Source organism: Saimiri boliviensis, chromosome 14, assembly GCF_048565385.1.
Source record: "Saimiri boliviensis isolate mSaiBol1 chromosome 14, mSaiBol1.pri, whole genome shotgun sequence".
Classification (NCBI taxonomy): domain Eukaryota; kingdom Metazoa; phylum Chordata; class Mammalia; order Primates; family Cebidae; genus Saimiri; species Saimiri boliviensis.
Genome location: NC_133462.1, coordinates 46,187,345 through 46,201,500, shown reverse-complemented (window position 1 = coordinate 46,201,500; position 14,156 = coordinate 46,187,345). Strand labels below are relative to the sequence as shown.

The 14,156-nt window shown below is 57.7% G+C and overlaps 1 protein-coding gene across 4 annotated transcripts; it reads right to left on the bottom strand.

Annotated features, from left to right (window-relative positions):
- Positions 1-2,124: 2,124 nt before the first annotated feature.
- Positions 2,125-13,042, bottom strand: LOC101041971 (phospholipid phosphatase 2). 4 transcript variants are annotated; one of them, XM_074384911.1, is made up of 6 exons: positions 12,880-13,040; positions 9,820-9,971; positions 8,988-9,265; positions 4,246-4,303; positions 3,833-4,009; positions 2,125-2,887 (listed from the first exon to the last, which is right to left on the bottom strand). In XM_074384911.1, the coding sequence occupies exons 1-6, from the start codon at positions 12,929-12,931 to the stop codon at positions 2,738-2,740; spliced, it is 867 nt and encodes a 288-aa protein (XP_074241012.1). In that variant the 5' UTR covers positions 12,932-13,040; the 3' UTR covers positions 2,125-2,737. The 4 variants fall into 4 exon arrangements, 3 of the variants coding, with proteins under 3 accessions (XP_074241012.1, XP_074241013.1, XP_074241014.1); XM_074384912.1 differs by having other exon boundaries at positions 12,921-13,039; XM_074384913.1 differs by lacking the exon at positions 12,880-13,040 and adding an exon at positions 10,296-12,868.
- Positions 13,043-14,156: the final 1,114 nt, after the last annotated feature.

The window sequence follows — 14,156 nt, the reverse complement described above, 5'->3', positions numbered from 1 at the left end:
CTCTACTAAAAATACAAAAATTAGCTGGGCATGGTGGAGGGCGCCTGTAATCCCAGTTACTTGGGAGGCTGAGGCAGGAGCATCGCTTGAGCCTGGGAGGTCGAGGCTGCAGTGAGCAGTAATTGCACCACTGCACTCCAGCCTGGGCGACAGAACGAGACCCTGTGTCTAAAAAACAAAGTATGTATGTTTTCCTACAAAACTAGAATGACATACGGTAGCTGACATGTTCAAAAAAATCCTGTATATCATCAAATACTCAGGAGTTTTCTTTTTTCCTTTTTTTTTTTTAGACCTAGTCTCGCTCTGTCGCCAGGCCGGAGAGCAGTGGCGCAATCTCAGCTCACTGCAACCTCTGCCTCCTGGGTTTGAGCGATTCTCCTGCCTCAGCCTCCCGAATAGCTGGGATTACAGGGGTCCACCACCATGTCCGGTTAAGTTTTGCATTTTTAGTAGAGATGGCGTTTCATCATGTTGACCAGGATGGTCTCGATCTCCTGACCTTGTGATCCACCCGCCTCGGCCTCCCAGTGTGCTGGGATTACAGGTGTGAGCCACTGTGCCCGGCCAGGAGGAGGTCTTCAGAAACCAATTAACCTCAGAAGGTGGGAGAAATGCCGGGCCACGAGGTCACAGCCATGGGAAATGATATTTACGAGGCTAAGAATCTGAGTTTCCTGTGAGAAACAACAGAAAAAAAATCCTCCTTGTACAACGAGAGAAAATACTATTTTTTTCCATGAAACCATAAGGGTGTGGGCAGTGTAAACCCAAAATTACGCATGAGAGCTTCCCCAGAGCTCCGTGTGGGTGGAGAGATGTGTCCTAACTGCCGCCCTGCCTGCCATCTTGGTACTGGGAACCTGTGAGAATTTCTGAGCCCGACACCCTGCATCCTGGCTTTTCCCAACTGATGCAGAGCAGTGCGTGCGTAGCCCAGCTGGGCAGCACCCAAACGGCGAGACAGGCCACCGGCTTGCAGAGCTGGGCTATCCTGGCTCCTGAGGACCTTCTGGGGATGGCTCTGGTCAGCACAGCCCTTTCTTTCTCCACTCTGATAGCCCTGGGGTGCACATGCTCTTTCAGAAGCACTGAGACTCCCCCAGCCAAGGCCAGCCACCAGACTCAGCCCCGTCCTTTCCCTCCCTCACTCCAAACTTCCTCTGCTCCTCAGTCTTCACCGCTCGTCCCAACATGGCCACCTGCCCCCAGCAGACCACACCGGAGTCCTGTGCACTGCAGCTGCTCCCACAGACTCGCCGACAACCCTCACTGTGGTCCTGGCTTTCAAGGCCATTGTGCCTGGGAGGAGACGGAGGTGTCGCTGCTGTCAGGGCACGTGGGTCATTCCCATTTGCTCCTGATGCAGTGACTCTCCCTGTGGGATCTGGCTGGGAACCTCTCTCCCACCCACTGCCAGAGACTCACATTCTGAGCCCAGACACAGCCTCCTCAGTCCTCGGGCGTCACTGCCTGCTGTGGCACCCTAGGAGACCTGGGAGGCTTCAGTGTGACTTTCCTGGCCAGGATCCCGTCTGACACCTGCATGGAGGTAAGTCCCTGACGTCCAGCTGGAGTTCTGCAGGGTCTGGGTCACCTTCCTTCCCGACCGCCAAGGGCAGGTCTTCATCGCAGCCCCTTGGGTGGGGCTCCCGGGCTGCACTTTTGCCCCCAGGGCTACACCACCCTTCCCGAAGGCTAAGGCCTGATAGGAACACCCTGCAGGGTGAGGGAATGAGAGAGGTTCCAGGGGCAAAGGAAACATCAGCAGACACTTAAGTTACTGCCCATACAAAAAACAAATGTACCCTTTACCCTCCTGTTGAAAAAATAAGCTCTGTGTGTTCTGCCATCACTTCAGGGAAACCAGCCCCTGAATTACCCATTTCAGAAGCGTGGCCCCCAGGTGCACGGGGTGGACATGAGCAGAGGGGAGGGGTGTGCTGACCCATCTGACCCTTGACCCCAGCACCCTGCAGGGAGAAACGCAAGGGGTGGGCTTGGCTGCTGCCCTCCACCGTCACAGCGGGTGAGTCAGCCTGACGCCTGAGCTCCGAGGAGCCCTCTGACGGGGGAACACCATCCCAGAACAGCCGTAAGGAACAGAGGCACTGAGACCACTCGTCAAACAAACCCCATTTTACTAAAAACCACATGTACATTACGTTTTACAAAACAGTCCCTTACTTAACCCCATAAAATAATGGGGATATGGGCCGGGCGCGGCGGCTCACGTCTATAATCCCAGCACTTTGGGAGGCCGAGGCGGGTGGATCACGAGGTCAAGAGATCGAGACCATCTTGGTCAGCAAGATGAAACCCCGTCTCTACTAAAAATACAAAAATTAGCCGGGCATGGTGGTGCACGCCTGTAGTCCCAGCTACTCGGGAGGCTGAGGCAGGAGAATTGCTTGAACCCAGGAGGTGGAGGTTGCAGTGAGCCGAGATTGTGCCATTGCACTCCAGCCTGGGTAACAAGAGCGAAACTCCGTCTCAAAAAAAAAAAAAGAATGGGGATATTTGGGGAGCTACAGAAACAGGTCCCCCTCCAAATGCTCAGGGCTACCTAGGCCTCCCCAGACCCCTGGTCCAGTGCAGGGCAGGGGGCAGCAGAGCCTACTCAGGGTTCCCGGAGCTTGTCTGGAGCCCTCAGTGCCTACCCAGGGCCAGAGGGACCACCTGGGGGGCTGGCCTCAGCTGGACTCATGGCCACCCCCTGCCTGGGCGGGGTCCAGTGTCAGGAGGAGGAGTGCGGGTACCCATAGTGGTTGTGGTCAGCCTCGCCCAGGGTCACTGTCAGTGACAGGCTGGGCTTCCGTTCCAGCTCCTCCTCCTTCGGGCAGTGCTGTGGGGGTCGGGCTTTGAAGAAGTCTGAGACGTATCGGACCTGGCAGAGTGGAGGAAGGTGAGACTGGGCAGGGGCTGGGCAGGCACCAGGGACATGGGCATGGGCAGGAGGGGGAGGAACAGGGTCCCAGGTGGGCAATGAGAGGAAGAGTGCCTGTGGGGGAAGAGAGCCCTCTTGGTGGAGGACCAGTGGAGAGCACTGGGGCGCTGACGGGCCCAGGGAAGGGCTGCGGTGTGCAGGCAGGAGACCCAGGGAAGGAACTGGGGGAAGAAGGCGTCCAGGGAAGGACTGGGTTTGGGGAGAGGGGTCCCAGGGGAGAAGTGGGAAGAAGGGAGGGGGCCCCCAGAAAGGATTGGGGTTGAGGGAAGGGGTCCCGGGGAGGAATCGGGGAAGGAGGGGTTCCAGGAATCGACTGGGCTTGGGACAAGGGGTCCCAGGGTAGGATGTGGGGAGGGGAAGGAGGGGTCCCAGGGATGGACTGGGGTTGGAGAAAAGGGTCCCGGGGAGGAATGGGGGGAAGGGAGGGGTCCAGGGAAGGACCGGGGTTGAGGGAAGGCGTCCTAGGGCAGGATGTGGGGGAGGAGGGAAGGGTCCTGGGATGGACTAGGGTTGGGGGGTCCCAGGGGAGAAATGGGGGGAAGAGGGGGTCCCAGGGAAGGACTGGGGTCGGGGGGAAGGGGTTCCAGAGGAGAATTGGGGGGAGGAGGTAACCCAGGTATGGACTGGGGTTGGGGGAAGGAGTCTCGGGAGGAATTGGGGCAAAGAGGGGTCCCAGGGAAGGAGGGGTCCAGGGATGGACTGGAGTTGGGGGTAGGGGTCCCAGGGGAGAAACAGGGGGAAGGAGGGGTCCCAGGGCAGGACCGGGATTGGAGGAAGGGCCCCAGGGGACGACTCCGTGGGGCAAGAGCGTGCAGGGCAGGACCAGGGTTGGGCAGGGAGCGGTCTCTGGACAGCACAGGGGGTGAGTCAGGGTCAGAAGCTCACAGTGAGGCCAGCCACCAGCGCCCCCTGCAGGAGGCCAGCGAGGACGTCGCTCCAGTGGTGTTTGTGATCAGACACGCGGGTGTAGCCCACATAGAGGGCAAAGGCCACCAGGAAGAACTGGACCGTGGGGCGCAGCAGCCGCGCCCACTTCCAGCAGAGACGCGCCTGCACGTAGAGCTGGGACAGGAAAGGGCGCCTCAGCCTGTGCCCTGCCAGGCCCTCCCACGCCCACCGCACAGATGGCGGCTCCGAGGCTGGGGGCACAAAACCGGCCAGCCCAGGGCCTCATGTCTTTACAAACAAGTCAGTGAGTGCGCCCATCACCACCACAACCCACCCATTCTACAGCTGGGAAAACCGAGGTCCAGGGAAGGGAGTGACTTGACGGGCGAGCCCCGGAAAAACGGACTCACTGCCAGGAACACCATGCAGTACATCCCAAAGGAGGCGTGTCCCGAGTAGAACGACAACCTGGAGAAGGAGAGGTAGCAGGTCAGAGGGCAGGCGGCTCAGTTGGCATCTTCCAACCTCCCCTCGCCCCCAACCCTCCCACAGAAGGGAGGGTTCAACACGGGAGCTGCCGACGTTACAGGCCACCAAATCCCAGGAGCAAAGGCTGCTCCCTCTGTCCTTTCCAGTTATCTGATGATGGATCAGAGTCTCCAGTTGGGGCTGTGGCATGAGATGCCTCCCCCGTGAAGACTCTGAGGCCTGAACCCAACACCCAGGGCGGATGGTAGTGTCCAGCAAGCAGGCAACACCGGTTTCGTTTTCACTGCGTCTCTTTTCAGGATTTTCTCCCATCTGTGGAACTGAGGGGAGATTTCTTTTTATATAAATTCGAGATTCCGTAAAGGACATGAATGAAACACAGCAAATAGGAAGCAAAAAACTGGCAAAAAAAAGTCACAATCAACTTTTTTTTTTTTTTTAAAGACAGGGTTTCGCCGGGCGCGGTGGCTCAAGCCTGTAATCCCAGCACTTTGGGAGGCCGAGGCGGGTGGATCACGAGGTCGAGAGATCGAGACCATCCTGGTCAACATGGTGAAACCCCGTCTCTACTAAAAATACAAAAAAAATTAGCTGGGCATGGTGGTGCGTGCCTATAATCCCAGCTACGCAGGAGGCTGAGGCAGGAGAATTGCCTGAACCCAGGAGGCAGAGGTTGCGGTGAGCCGAGATCGCGCCATTGCACTCCAGCCTGGGTAACAAGAGCGAAACTCCATCTCAAAAAAAAAAAAAAAAAAAAAAAAAAAGACAGGTGATCCGCCCACCTTGGCCTCCAAAGTGCTTGGATTACAGGCGTCAGCCACCACGCCCGGCCACAATCAACTTTTTTGGACCTAATCAAAAGCTTTCGGGAACCAGACGGAACACTTGATTAATATAATCCAGTTGAGGCCGGGCGCGGTGGCTCATGCCTGTAATCCCCGCACTTTCGGGGGGCCGAGGCCGGCAGATCGCAAGGTCAGGAGATCAAGACCAGCCTGACCAACATGGTGAAACCCCGTCTCTACTAAAAATACAAAAATTAGCCAGGCGTGGTGCCACATGCCGATAATCCCAGCTACTCAGGAGGCTGAGACAGGAGAATCACTTGAAAACCTGGGAGGTGGAGGTTGGGGTGAGCCAAGATCACGCCACTGCCTGGGCAACACAGCGAGACTCCATCAAAAAAAAAAAAAAAAAAAAAAAAAAAGATAATCCAGTTGGATCTCAGAACAAACAGCTTTGTGGCATTTTAACTCATCCTGGTCCCTCTTGCAGCGCCTAGACCGTGGTGGCCTGAGGGTAACAGACCACACGCCCAGCACAGGTTCAGAGAAGGGGCCTTATTTGCAACTGTGGACTAGGGTATGGCTCGAGGGCTGATCTTGATCTCCCCTGACCGGGCATTCTCCCAAACATTTACAACAAATTTGTTCGTCTCTGCTGCCTGGGGCCACGAGAGCAGAGAAGGCAAAAAACAGAGGTAGGGGCCGGGCGCGGTGGCTCAAGCCTGTAATCCCAGCACTTTGGGAGGCCTAGGCGGGTGGATCACGAGGTCAAGAGATCGAGACCATCCCGGTCAACATGGTGAAACCCCGTCTCTACTAAAAATACAAAAAAATTAGCTGGGCATGGTGGCACGTGCCTGTAATCCCAGCTACTCAGGAGGCTGAGGCAGGAGAACTGCCTGAACCCAGGAGGCGGAGGTTGCGGTGAGCCGAGATCGCGCCATTGCACTCCAGCCTGGGTAACGAGCGAAACTCCGTCTCAAAAAAAAAAAAAAAAAAAAAAAAGATATAGCAATTATAGGCCGGGCGCAGTGGCTCAAGCCTGTAATCCCAGCACTTTGGGAGGCCGAGGCGGGTGGATCACAAGGTCAAGAGATCGAGACCATCCCGGTCAACATGGTGAAACCCCGTCTCTACTAAAAATACAAAAAATTAGCTGGGTATGGTGGCGCGTGCCTGTAATCCCAGCTACTCAGGAGGCTGAGGCAGGGGAATTGCCTGAACCCAGGAGGCGGAGGTTGCGGTAAGCCGAGATCGCGCCATTGCACTCCAGCCTAGGTAACAAGAGCGAAACTCCATCTCAAAAAAAAAAAAGATATAGCAATTATAAAGGTAAATGTAGTAAACCACAGAACTCCAAACTACATAAAGCAAAAACGGACAGAACATTACAACATGAACTTCCAAAACACGAGAATGCACTAAACTGTGTTCAATCAGTAAAAACATACCAAAACAATTTTGTTTTTATTCTATTTACTTATCCTCTTTTTTCTTTTTATTTATCTTTTTCCTATAGTTTTGAGCAAAACAAAAACAATTTTTTTTCTTGAGACAGAGTCTCGTGTCTCCCGGGCTGGAGCACAGTCGGCTCACTGCAACCTCCACCTCCCGGGTTCCAGCAATTCTCCCGCCTCAGTCTCCTGAGTAGCTGGGATTACAGGCATCCGTCACCAAGACAGGCTAATTTCTGTATTTTTAGTAGAAATGGGATTTCTCCATGTTGATCAGGCTGGTCTCAAACTCCAGGCCTCAGGTGATCTGCCCACCTTGGCCTCCCAAAGTGCTGGGATTGCAAGTGTGAACCATCACATCTGGCCAAATTTTTTTTTTTTTTTTTTTTTTTTTTGAGATGGAGTTTCGCTCTTGTTACCCAGGCTGGAGTGCAATGGTGCAATTTCGGCTCACTGCGACCTCCGCCTCCTGGGTTCAGGCAATTCTCCTGCCTCAGCCTCCTGAGTAGCTGGGATTACAGGCACGTGCCACCCTGCCCAGCTAATGTTTTGTATTTTTAGTAGAGACGGGGTTTCACCATGTTCACCAGGATTGTCTCGATCTCTTGACCTCATGATCCACTCGCCTCGGCCTCCCAAAGTGCTGGGATTACAGGCTTGAGCCACCGCGCCTGGCCTTAATTTTTTTATTTTAAGTCAGAGTCTCACTCTCTCACTCAGACTTGAGTGCAATGGCACTGTCTTTGCTCACTGCAGTCTCTGCCTCCCAGATTCAACTGATTCTCTGCCTGGGCCTCCTGAGCATCTGGTATTATAGGCATGCACCACTACATCCAGCTAATTTTTGTATTTTAAGTAGAGATGGGTTTTCACCATGTTGGCTGGGCTGGTCTCGAACTCCTGACCTCAGGTGATCTGCCCACCTCAGCCTCCCAAAGTGCTGGGATTACAGGTGTGAGCCATCTTGCACAGCCCCCCAACATTTTTTTAATTAGAAAAAGAATCCGGGCACAGTCGCTCATGCCTGTAATCCCAGCACTTTGGGAGGCTAAGGTGGGCAGATCACCTGAGGTTAGTAGTTTGAGACCAGCCTGGCCAACATGGAGAAATCCCATCTCTAATAAAAAATACAAAATCAGCCAGGCGTGTTGATGGGTGCCTGTAGTCCCAGCTACTCAGGAGGCAGAGACAGGAGAATCGCTTGAACCCAGGAGGCGGAGGTTGCAGTAAGCCAAGATCACACCAGTGCACTCCAGTGTGGGCAACAAGAGCAAAACTGCATGTCAAAAAAAAAAAAAAAAAATTAGAAAAAGAGAAGGCAGATACCAAAGACCACATAGTGTATGATTCCATTTATATGAAACATTGGGAACACGCAAATCTACAGACAGAAAATAGGATAGTGGCGGCTGCCAGGGGCTGGGGAAGGAGTGACAGCTAATGGGTACAAAAGTTCTTTGTTTCCTTTCCTTTTTTTGAGACAGGGTCTCACTCTGTCACCCAGCCTGGGGTGGGCACAATCTTGGCTCACTGAAACCTCTACCTCCCGAGTTCAAGTGCCGCTCCCGCCTCAGCCTCCCCAGTAGCTGGGACTGCAGGTGCCCACCGCCAGGCCTGACTAATTTTTTTTTTTCTTTGAGATGGAGTTTCACTCTTGTTGCCCAGGCTGGACTGCAATGACACAATCTCAGCTCACCACAACCTCCGCCTCCCGGGTTCAAGCAATTCTCCTGCCTCAACCTCCCGAGTGGCTGGGATTACAAGCGTGTGCCACCATGCCTGGCTCATTTTGTATTTTTAGTAGAGACAGGATTTCTCCATGTTGGCCAGGCTGGTCTCGAACTCCCAACCTCAGGTCATCCGCCCACCTCATCCTCCCAAAGTGCGGGGATTATAGGCATGAGCCACCTCGCCCGGCCTAATTTTTTGATTTGTCGTAGAGACGGGGTTTTGCCATGTTACCCATGCTGCGGGGTTTCCTTCCGATGAGATGAAAATATTCTGGAATTAGGTAGAGGAGATGGCTGTACAGCAGTGTGAATGTACTAAAAATGAACTGTACACATTAAAATGGAAGAAATGGTGACTTATACAAATTTCATTTTGATTTTTTTTTTTTTGGTCTGACATGACCCTAGGCTTGTCAGTCAATATTTTGATTTTTTAAAAAGGACAACGATGAGTTGAAACGTTTAAGGACCTATCAGTAGAGATGGTAAGAAGACAGCGCAGAAGAGAGCAGGGCTGAGACTCGGGGAAGACAGAGCACCCTCCCCGCCGCCTCCTGCTGTCTGCGGGGCGCCTGGAGCCCTGAGGCCCCGCTCCCGCCTGACCCCCTGCCTGCCGGCTGCTAACCATCTGGCTTCTGCGGCTTCTTCAGCTCCCACTGCCCCCAGTCCACACCCACTGCTCGTCCACACCCACCTGGCCTCGGTGACGTCAGCAGCTTTTCCCCTGCACACGCTCTCCAGCTGTACGTAGACCGAGCAGTTGACCCGGCTCCACTCGGGGTCACAGACGGCCAGGAAGTTGGGGCGCAGGCGGCCGATTGTGTACTTGGCCAGGTCCGTCAGAGACTGGCTCACAGCCGCCCCGAAGAGGAAGGTCCCCAGCACCTTGTACACGGCAGCCACGTAGTTGTTGAAGTCGGAGCGGGAATAGAGCCGGTCCGTGTGCACCAGGTAGGCTTCTCCCGCCGAGACCTGCGTGTGGGGCAGCCGCAGCGACCAGCGGGGATCCTGGTCAGCCCATGGGCCCTTAGTGGGCCTCAGTCCTCCCCACGGGCCTCCCCAAGGCGGCTGCAGAGCTGGGGACTCTAAAGGTGCCCTAGCCGGGCTCGGTGGCTCACGCCTGCCAGCCCAGCACTGTGGGAGGCTGAGGCGGGAGGATCACCTGAGGTCGGGCGTTCAAGACCAGCCTGACCAACATGGTGAAACCTGTCTCTACTAAAAATACAAAAATTAGCATGCCTGTAGTCCCAGCTACTGGGGAGACTGAGGCAAGAGAATCACTTGAACCCAGGAGGCGGAGGTTACAGTGAGCGGAGATCCTGCCATTGCACTCCAGCCTGGGCAACAAGAGCAAAATTCCGTCTCAAAAAACAAAAGGGGGTTCCTATTACCCACAAGTACCACTCGGGGCAAGGCTGTGTCCCCAGCCCCCCACAGACCTCCAGGCCACCCCCATCAGGAACCCAGGGTTAGGCTGTACCCCATCCTGCCCCCCTCCCTGTCCCTCTGAACCCCTCCTGCCTTACAAGGATGACGGTGGTCGTGATGGTGACCCCAGCCATGAACCCATGGGTGATGGTGTCTGGACGGTAGGGGTACCGGATGGAGTCATCCCCGCAGTAAAATCCTCGCTTGTACGGGGCATTCACCAGTGACAGGACAGCGAAGGGCAGGGAGGCTGGAGGGGGAGAAGGGCCTGGGAGCTGTGAGGTTCTCAAACCAGCTGGGCCGTGGGGCCCCCACACATGCCCTGCCTCGAGGCCTCCCACCGACAGCAAGGAAGAGCTTTTCTCACAGCATGTGGGAGGCCCAAGGGACACCCCTCTCCCATCGTCCTCAGATGAGCACGAACTCCCCAGGCCCTCTCCCCCTCACACCCTCCCCTCTGCTCCTTGAACAAACCAGGCAAACGCTCACCTCAGGGCCTTTGCACAGGGACTTCTCTCTGCCCAAAATATCTTATTTTTATTTTTAAAAGTAGAGACAGGGGTCTGATGCTGACCTGGCCGGTCACAAACTCCCGGGCTGGAGCGACCCCCCAGCCTCAGCCTCCCAAAGTGCCGAGATTACAGGTGTGAGACAATGTGCCGGGCACCAAAGTGACTCTCACTTCCGCTCAGTTTCATCTCCCCTCCCGGCTGTCCACACCGGAGTCCCTCTCACAAAAGGAAAGTCTGCTTAGCCGGACGTGGAGGAGCGTGCCTGTAATCCAGCTACTCAGGAGGCTGAGGCAAGAAAATCGCTTGAAACCAGAAAATGGAAGTTGCAGTGAGCCAGGATCGTGCCACTGCACTCCAGCCTGGCAACAGGGTGAGACTCTGTCTCAATTTATAAAAAGAAAATAAATAAATAAAAATAAAAGGGAAGGTCTATTCTTTTTCCCTATTGCCCCATGTGGAATTATGCAGTCGCCTGTAGGACATTGGACTTAATCTCCCCACCTCCACCCGCCAGCACCAGGAGGGGCCTATTGTATTCAGGACAGAGACCCTGGAGGCTGCTCAGAGCCTGGCCAGGGCAGATGTTTAATAAACATCTGTTAAAACAGGCAGGACTTATGTCAACCTAAGAGCTGGCCAGAGAAGTCAGGAAAGTGCCAAAGCAGGGGCACAATGGAGGTGCCTTCATGCTCGCCCCTGCCCGTCACTGACCCTCATGCCAGGGCACATGCCAGCCACACTGTAACTCAGGGACGAAAGGCACATTCTTCTCAATTCCACACTTACAGAAGATGTCACAAGGCACTGGGGCTCCCGGGGCCCTGCTGAGCCGAGGGGCCAGGGAAGCCGGAGTCAGCTACAGAGGGCAGGGGCGGGGGCAGCTCCCTGTTCCACCCGGCAGGTGCACAGCGAAAGCATGGGGTGTCTACCCCAGAGAGAAAAGAAGACAGGGCGTCTTTGGCTCAGCAGGGCAAGGAAAAAAAGCATGGCTCTTCTGAATTCTGAGAGTCTGAGGAGGGACAGGGAGCCTCACACTCCTCCCTGCATGCCAGCTGCAAGGGTCCTAGGACACGGCACGCCTTCGATGCTGGCTGAGTCTGGGGAAATAAAGCAGTGAAGACAGCAGAGGTCTGCCTCACAGGGCAGAAAAGGCGGAGGGACTGCAGAACAGAACGGGCAGGGGTCCGGAGCCTAGACGGTGCCTGGAGAGCCGAGCGCTGGGGCAGAGCGGGATGCGCTGTAAGAGCCCGGCTTCTGCTGGGGCGCAGGGGCGGCTAGCGCCGCGGTTGAGGGCAGAGACCAGGGAGGAGGCTCCTGCAATTGCCCCGCGGTGGAAGGTCAGGGTCACAGGACTGCAGCCGCTCCCCGCAGCTCTCAGCAGGCGGAGGCTCACACCGGTTGGCCTCCGTTTCCGACCTCCCTGCCCCAGTAACTCCAGCTAGAGACTCAGACACCCCCATGACAACCGGCCTCGGGCTTCCCTCTGCCTGGAAAGCTCACCCTGGGGTCCCCGGAACAGGCACCTTCTCTTCCTTTGACCCCCGGGAGCCTTCCCGCCCTCACGCTGCCCCCACAACCCCGTCTGGAACCTGTGGACTGCACTGTGACGGGCCGCAGCTTCCAGATGGAGGTGACCTCGGCCTGGCCGCCACCCCTGGCATGCAGCAGCCACACCCAACCCCACCCCGGAGGCACCTCCCAGCTGTGCGGCCTCCAGCAGGCGACTCCCTCCGCGGCTGCCCCTCCCTCACAGGCCGTTTTCGGAACCGTTTCGGTTATCTGCATGCTGCTGAGCGCCTGGCTGCCAGAAAGTGCCACACACATGTTTAAGTAACTGACAGCACAGCTGCTCAGGACATGGCACCCAGGGCTGGCAGACACCCCACGGGGACCTCGTGCTGTCCCCTGGCCCCCCCTAACGAGGGTCTACTTCGGAGTTCAGAGGGCTTGGCCAGAGAACCAGGAAAGGCGCTGAGGAGGAGCGCACCCCCGCCCCCCGCGGGGACAGATCCGCGGGGCCATTGTCCCTTCAGCCACAGAGCAAACACTTGGCCTTTGTTCCCGGGACCCCGGGGGAGGGGGGGTGCTTCGGGCCGCTGCTTCCTCTACCTGGCCCGAAAACCCGCAGGACAGGTTTGTTTGGGTCTCCCGAGGCCCCGAAGCCTGGGACCCACCTTTTCTCTCCAAGTGTCTCCCCCGCCTGAGGCGCAGGGGTTCGAATCCCACCGACGCGCTGGGCGCCAGGGCCGGGTAGGCCCCTCCGCTAGCACCCAGAGCGCCCACCCGGGGGCGGAGGCGCGGACGTCCAGGGAGATCAGCGGCTGCTCCCACCCCCAGGGCCAGCGGCCCGCGTGAATCACCGCGAGGGAGGGAGCTGCGCGCGGCCCCTGCACCGCCACTTCCTGCTGCCGGGCGGGGAGGCAGCCCTGGAGTCCCGGGCGCTTCAAGACCCCCAATCCCCCCCGGGCCCAAGACGCAGGGACCCCGAGGCCTGGCAGGTGCGCGCGGCACGGTGCTGGAGGGAGGTGCGGCCTCCGGGGCCCGCGGAGGGACTAGGGCGCGCGGCCTCCCGGTCGCTGAACCTGCGTGGAGCGGGCCGTGTCCGTCCCGGGGGCGGTCCCCACACCCGGGCCCCGCAGCTCTTACCGACCAGCAAGCACAGCACGTCGAGCAGCACGAAGACCCACCTCCGCTGCATGCCCGCGGCCCCCCGACGCCGCTCCCTGCGCGTCCCAGCCTGGCCGCGCGTCACATGGCCGTGGAGCCCGCCCCGCGCGGAGGGAAAGGAGGGGGAGGAGAGGGGAGTGGAGGGGAGGGGAGGGGGGAACGGGAGGGGAGGGGAGGGACTGGAGGGAGAAGGAGGTGGGTGTAGAGGGAAGGGAAGGGGAGGGGAGGGGAGGGGACGGACGGGAAGGCGGAGGAGAGGGGAGGAGGGGGGAGTAGAGGGAAGAGGAGGGGAGCGGCCGGGCGGGTGCGGCGGGGCCGGGGAGGCGTGGACTCTGCCCCCGCCCGCGGCGCCGGGAGGAGCGGGTGGGGCGACCGTGCAGGCGCCGCGGGGACCGTCCGCCTGGAGTCCGGGGCCCTGACCCGAGCTGCGCTCGGTGGTGCCGGCTCGAGGGTCCCCACGTGGAGAAGGAAGGCGGCGAACGGCTGGGCCGCGGGGAGGTGCGCTCTGGCTCCGCGGGACGGGCCCCCCAACTTTCCTCCAGGGAAGCGGCCCCCGTGCTGCGCACCTTGACACCTCCGAAAGGCCCTGCGCGGCGGCTCACAGCTGCCGTCCCAGCACTTCGGGAGGCCGAGACGGGCCGGTCACGGGTGGTCAAGGGTTCCAGACCTGCCTGACCAACATGCTGAAACCCCGTCTGTGCTAAAAATACAAAAATTAGCTTGGCGGGGCGCGCCTGGGGTCCCAGCTACGCGGGAGGCTGAGGCAGGAGAATCGCTTGAGCCCGGGAGGCGGAGGTTGCGGTGAGCGGAGATCGTGCCATTGCCCTCCAGCCTGGGCAATGGAGCAAGACTGTCCCCCAAAAAATGATCAATTAAAAAAAAAAAAAAAAAAAAACCCTCTGAAAGCAGGAAGGGGCCCGTGGCTTCAATGACAGGGGCGTTTCTTTTCTCCTAATACTCAAAATTCTGGTGCAGCTTCGATCCCCAGCATGTCAGCAGCTCAGGTTCCTCAGCACCCACCCTGCGGATGGTGTTGGGTGTCCCGGGGGTACCCCATGCCCAGGCGCCGTTCCTGCCAGCACACTGGCGATCCCATTTCATGGAAGAGCACGGGGGTACGGGGAGGTGGGAACCCATGAAATGGCACCGGGGTCTGTGCCCCCACCAGGTCCTGGGGAGCGCTGAGCTGAGGGTGCCTGGGGGCTGAGGGCGTCCAAGCCAAGAAACGGAGCCCCAAAGGGCCCACACTGGGTCCT

Bases quoted from the DNA above. Each gene is read 5' to 3' on its own strand.
- LOC101041971 (XM_074384911.1), bottom strand. From the start codon at position 12,931: ATGCAGCGGAGGTGGGTCTTCGTGCTGCTCGACGTGCTGTGCTTGCTG. The intron at 4,304-8,987 runs GTGGGTGTGGAC...CTCCTTCTCCAG, and splicing joins GCTGACGTCACCGAGGCCAG to GTTGTCGTTCTACTCGGGAC. The intron at 2,888-3,832 runs GTGAGCTTCTGA...CCACTCTGCCAG, and splicing joins CGCTGGTGGCTGGCCTCACT to GTCCGATACGTCTCAGACTT.